The sequence below is a fragment of the Populus euphratica genome, unplaced genomic scaffold (genome assembly GCF_000495115.2).
Source record: "Populus euphratica unplaced genomic scaffold, PopEup_1.0 scaffold212.1, whole genome shotgun sequence".
Taxonomy (NCBI): domain Eukaryota; kingdom Viridiplantae; phylum Streptophyta; class Magnoliopsida; order Malpighiales; family Salicaceae; genus Populus; species Populus euphratica.
Genome location: NW_011499976.1, coordinates 21,091 through 27,444, shown reverse-complemented (window position 1 = coordinate 27,444; position 6,354 = coordinate 21,091). Strand labels below are relative to the sequence as shown.

General features: G+C 32.7%; 1 protein-coding gene across 4 annotated transcripts in view; it reads left to right on the top strand.

The window, feature by feature from the left end:
- Nucleotides 1-2,275: 2,275 nt before the first annotated feature.
- Nucleotides 2,276-6,354, top strand: part of LOC105139526 (peroxisomal membrane protein PEX14-like) — a 7,011-nt gene continuing 2,932 nt past the window's right edge. For 2 of the 4 annotated variants that reach the window (XR_844991.1, XM_011045998.1), the window contains exons 1-9: nt 2,402-2,565; nt 3,017-3,252; nt 3,401-3,440; nt 3,564-3,760; nt 3,948-4,137; nt 4,261-4,350; nt 5,998-6,071; nt 6,199-6,241; nt 6,322-6,334. Coding sequence is in view for 3 of the 4 variants with exons in the window: in XM_011045998.1 (XP_011044300.1) it covers nt 2,508-2,565; nt 3,017-3,252; nt 3,401-3,440; nt 3,564-3,760; nt 3,948-4,137; nt 4,261-4,350; nt 5,998-6,071; nt 6,199-6,241; nt 6,322-6,334 (941 nt within the window). In the remaining variant the exon portion in view is untranslated. The other 2 variants (XM_011045999.1, XM_011046000.1) reach the window with 2 other exon arrangements.

Genomic DNA, 6,354 nt, shown 5'->3' with positions numbered 1-6,354 from the left:
GAAAGATGCGGTTGACTCGAGAAAATATATTTTAAATTTTTATTATTATTATTTTTTATTATTATTTTTGTTATGAATAATAAAATAAAATAACATTCGAGAAAATTTTAGTGAATCCAAAATTGGGTTACAACACATCCCAAACTCTCTTAATTTAGAGGGCAGACCTGTCATTCAGTGTTATGTACACTATAACAGTCATATCACCTTAATCATTTTCATTGAAATTAAAAAATTTTCATCTCTTTTAAGCATTTTCTTTCTTTCTTGTCTCCACCTTTTTAGCCTTTCTTTCTTTTTTGTATTAAAATAAATATCATTGATGGAGATGATGAACCACGAAACCAATTTGTTATCATACAATTTAAATAATATATTAACTTGTTTTATTGTTCATATAAATAGTAAAATTAATATCATTTATTTTAGTTGTTGGATAATGATAATAAGAAATTACACTTCCTATTCTCTAAAATTATGTTCACAATCATATCTTAACAATGCTATCATATAGTTACGTATTTCGATGTGAAAATTTGGTGGTGATGTTTATGTAAATAAAGGTGAAGCTATGATAACCAGCAAATGTTCATAATATGCTGAAATCCAATACTAAAATGTTACTTTATAAAGGTATTTATATTATAAGTGTTATTAAAATTGATCCTTTTTAATTAGAAACGAGTGATTTGGCTTTTAATGCAACAAGTAGGAGAAGCCAGTTTTTAATTATTAGTATAAAAAATAAAGAAGCTAACCCAGGAGTATAGGCTTCAATAAAAATTAAATATAATCATGTTAATGAAAAATTATTAGGCAGCATATCAAATTCAACTATTACATAAATAAGACTTAAAAATTAAAAAAATAAAAATAAATTAACCACTTTCTAAAAAGGGATAACACTAACTGCAAACCATTTTTAATGGGATTAAATATAATAAGGAATGGGTTTTTATTGGTATCTTACTATGGGGGGTTTAGTAATGTAGTCAAAACGGTATTTGTTCAAAATTTAAAAATATTTTTTATTTATTTTTTAAATTTTTAGATCATTTTAATATATTAATTTCAAAAATAAATTTTAAAAAATAAAAATATATTATTTTAATATATTTTCATGTAAAAATCATTTTAAAACATAACAACTATCACACACAAAAAATAAAAAAAACAAATTCATAATCACTCATAACATGGCAACTAATGTAATTTTTTCCCTATATTTTTTCCTTTGTTCTGGTTTTTTGTTTATTTTTATTTTTTTTGTTTTTCCTCCATTTTTTTATTTTTTCCCCATATTTTTTTTATTTTTACATATTTTTTCTTTTTTTTTCTAAGATTGTCTTCTTCTTTTATTTTTTGCTTTTTCATTTTTATTTATTGTTTTTTAAATTATTTTTATTAATTTTTTTAATATTAAACTAGGTAAAAATTTAATACTTTAGTTTAAAAAGAAAAACATTATAAATTATTATAATAGGTCCTTTGATACACGCTTTGATCCGGAAAAAAAAAAAAATGGCAACCTAACTTATGTATATATAAAAACAGTGCAGGATGCCGACTAGTTTTTCCAGCCTAGGATTATGGCCAGGATGACAACACTCCTAGGCAAGCCCAATTTTATCGCTCTTATTTTAGGTCCGACAAGAAGAAGAAAGAAAGAAATAAGCCCAAAAGCGGTATGCTAATTTCGAAAAGCCCATGAAAATTAGTTCAAATTGATAAAAAAAAAAAAAAATCCACGATTTGGCCAATCATTCTGCCGTTTCTATTTGTCGTTTTCCTTCAAAAGCCAGAGAAATAAGACCTCGAAGCATGCGAGAGATGTTTATTATTAATTTATTTTTTGAAAAACATTCAATTTTTATTATCTGCCTTTCCGCACCGTTTCTTTCTTGTTGTCTTTTTGAGTTAATTATAGCCCAGTCCTTTTAGTTTAATAACATTAACTACTTCGACCATATTGTTTCATATACTTCATATTTAATCCTAATATTCTTAAATTTTGTCAACACGGTCCTCTTACCAATATCACATTCTTTCCTGATTTATTTCGTTTCTTCATTTTTATTTCAAGAGACAAAGAAATGTAGGATCAGATAAGGAGGAAAATCTAGTTAACAAAAACGTTTATTGAAAAAAAATAAATTGAGGACAATCAAGGGCCGTTAAGTGATTTTGATACTATAGGGACTGGATAGTTATTATTGATAAATTATAGGGATCTAAGATATAAATTAGCTCCTTCGTTTATTTTAGTATAACCCAACAACCAAAAAAAGAAAAAAAATAGCAAGCGATAGCAAAAGAGCTTCGAAGTGAGCAAAAACTAGCTCTGGCTGACAGGCACCATCGACGTCATCATCTTTATATTAAGGCTCGTTGATTTATTTCTTTCTCTCTCTAGGCCCCTCTCTCTCTCTCGCTCTCTCTCTCTTTTTGGCCTTCTCTTTAATTTTATTTTTTCTGGTTAACATTCAGTCAACAGAGGAGGTTTGAGTATGGCGACTCAATCATCGGATCCTCCTCCTCCTTCAAACCCTGCCGATCAAAATCCTGGTTCGATTTCCCTCTCTGTACTGATATTATATCTTTGAGCTTACAAGATTATTATTATAATTATGTGATTAGCAGCTCAATTAATTAAGTTTTTAGCCATGGTTACGGTTCAATATCGAACTCTTTTTTTTTACAATTGAATTTCTTTCTTTTTTTTGTGGTTGTTAATAAGCTTGACGAAGTAGTTAAGTTAAAAACTGTTTGGTTAGCCAATAATTATTCTTATTTGGCAAACCAGATAAAAAGAAAAAAAAGAGCTATTGGATGCGTAACTACACTTGCAATTGATTGCTATCTCTTTTGTTTATGGGATGACTAATCAAAGATGATGCCAATGGTTGAGGGGGGGGGGTTATTTGTTTATAGAGTGTCAAATTACGTCAAGCTTATGATATATAGCAAAAATGCTAAGCATAGAGTAATGGGTTCTTTTTTTAACTTTGAGCTACAGGGAATGTACAGCCAACAAATGGGATTCAGCAAGATGCTGAGGCTGAGGCTATCAAGCAAAGTCCTCCATCTGTCTTTGTGAACTCGGAACCAATGCGAGAGGAACAAGTGCAGAATGCTGTAAAGTTTCTTTCGCACCCAAAAGTTAGGGGTTCTCCAGTTATGTATAGAAGATCGTTTCTTGAGAAGAAGGGCCTCACAAAGGAAGAGATAGATGAAGCTTTTCTTCGTGTGCCGGTAAACAAATTATTCATTTTGGCTCCCCGCTTTCTTACATGCCACCCTGTTTAATCATTTTTTTTCCTCTGGGAGAGCTAATCGATTCTCAATGTATTTGTATATGTATCTGTTTGTTTTCCCTGCTGATGTTTTCTGCAAATTGCAGGATCCAACTCCAAGCACACAGGCAACCAGTTTGAATCAAGGTATAAGATCTTAGTATGAAAGTGAGATGTTTATTGTCTTTCATGATAAGCATTCCTTGGGTTTGCTAAGATTTTTATATCCTTGCATCATTGATTGTATTTTGTGTTGTACTATGACAAAAGCAGAGGGGCAGGTGAAATCAACACCAAATGCTCAGCCACTAGCTTCAGCACAAACTCTGCAGCCTGTAGCAGCTGGTCCTACTGCTGTAATTTCTTCAGTAGGGACTTTGACTCGATCTCGGTTTCACTGGTATCATGCTGTTTTTGCCGTAGGACTATTGGCAGTTTCAGGTGCTGGAACAGTTGTGTTAGTTAAGGTATCAAAAATACTCTACACAATCACTCTGTCATGTTAGTCAAACTGTCAATGCCTATCATTTGTTTTCCATTTCCAAAAGATGGTGTAGGGTTGCATCTATCTTAGTGTAAATAAATGTACCAGTTTTTGTAAGGTTCTATATGTTAATTTTCATGACATGAACAGATAACATATTTCTTGTTCAGAAAACTGTTATTCCCAGGCTGAAGTCTTGGATACGTAAGGTTGTGTTGGAAGAAGAAGATGACAATGTGAAGAAAACTAATTTAAAGCCAAGTTTGGCAGAGGAAGCTGCGGCAGCTGCCAAATCCGCAGCAGCAGCAGCTGCTGATGTTGCAAGAGCGAGCCAGGAACTATTGAATTCAAAAAATGAAGGTGGGATAATGATAGAATTTCTTTCATTTCCACCGCTTTCTTTAAAGAAAACTGGTTTCCTTAAAATGCTTTCTGATTAGTTATTTTCTTTGTAATGGTTGAACCTTGCTCGACTCCTTTCAGAGAAGAGATACTTCAAGGAATTTATGAATATGTTAGATGTGCAAGTACAGGAAATGAAGTCAATGAGTACTGCAATACATAGATTGGAAGGTGAGAAGATGTTGCTTTGACATCGGAACCAAACATATTTCTTTCTATGCGCTGCATGCATATGGTTGTTGAGATGCTTTTGTTGTCCTTTTCTGTTGCAATTCCCATTCAGAATTTTTTATTTGTTATTAGTGTATTTATGAAAGAAGAACTTTCTCTGTCACTTGTGCTTTCAGAGCTTTTAGGCATATGACTGCCTTTTTTACAGGCATTAAGGCATTGTTACTGACTGTTTTGATGTTAAATGCAATAGTGTGAGGCTCCCTTTGTAAATGTTACTATTTGCAAACCATATAAACTGTGAGGAAAATTAAAAAAAGCTATCTTTTGGTTTGGTGGAAATGGAGAGTGGATTGCTGAGTGCTCGATGCTGATGATCACTGCAACTTTAAGACATTCATAGAAGATTGAGGTGCTATTTTGACACCTGCTCAAAAACTTTCAAGGCTAATCTAGTTGTACATGATTCATTCAGGCATTCTGAAAACCATTCCTAAAGTTGTTGTCTTTCAACTATTCATCAGTGTCTCATTGTCTTGGCTGATCATTTTCAACTCTTCTACCACATGTTGCCCATATCGATGCTGGAGCAAATCCTTAATAATAGTTTAGATTTAATAAGTTATTGTAGCAAGGTAGTGTAGTATATTGTAGCAGCTTTCACATAAATCAGGGTTTTTTCCTTTACTAGTTTATTTATGCTTGTTAAAGCCCTAGATCCTTGCAGGACAAGGAATCACTGGTCTTGATCACCAAGTTAAATTACTTAACCTCCAAGGAAATATTTAAAAGGTCACATGCTAATTACATGATTCCTAATTAATTAAAGAACATATATATATACATGGCTGGTCAATTTGAAAATGCAGGATCATAATCTACATTTGTAGATTTGTCACCTTGTAAATATTTGGAGTTTCTACTACATGCATCTCTAATTTGGCATGAAGTATTATGCAAAAGTCATGAAACCTAAATAATAGGACCAGTGGTCCATTCTATTGTTGCTTATCCAGGAAAGCTAAAGTTAAACCTAGAGAGAACACGAAGATTTGTTTCTTGCATGGTTTTGTTGGTGTGTAAGGATGTATGAATTGGCCAGATTTTCCTATGCTTATATGACCTCAAAATGTTTTTTAGAAAAATAAGAAATGATTCATATCGTTTACGTTATTTTTGAACTTTTTGGTTGTTGGCCAGTTATGGACAAAATAAATGGCTGCAGTAGTCATTTCTCTTGCACATGTTGCAGTTTCTTGTTTGTAATGAGTGGTTCAATATTGCTCAAGTTTGTTGCTCTTTCTTGTTAATACATGCATTAAAAAGTTGTCTGGCTTATTGCCTGAGTAATCTGCTTGGTTGTAGCCCAGATGCTTAAGGTGGTGCCTCGGTGAGCAAAAATATTACTTTGAGTGTGATTGAAATTATGCAAAAAGGCTTTCAGCTTCAATGTTTGTTGGTTGCAAAAGTCTGGGAACCATATTACATGTGCCACCAGTGAGAAGGCCTCAAGAGAAATAACTGTAACTTGTGGCCTTCCTTTTCATTCCCTACATTTTATCTTTAAGCGTTCTGAGATTTGTGGACAACATGTCTCAACACTATCAGAAGATCTGTTTGTCAATGTTTTTTTTCCTGCTTCATCAGGTCAAACAGATAACCGTGTGAGAAACTCTTTTGCTGATCAAGAAGATTATAGAGCCTTATTTGCAAATCCAAAGGTGAGCATGACTTAGGTGTGGACTGAGCACTGAAAGCTTTATGATTTGGAATGAAAGTGTGCAGGATAATTGAGATAAGGTTTTGGCGAAGCAATTTGAAGCTCTATATATTTCTCTCTTTTTGCAGCAAACATATACCAATGGCAAGGCAGAGTTTGATTTGCACTCAGGTTATTTTCCAGCCATTTCATTTTCTGTTTTTGTTTTTCTGTTTCGATTTCCATCTCATCTAATCGGAGTTTATGGACAGGGGGATCTTCATCGCAGCCTGCATCTGCTGAAC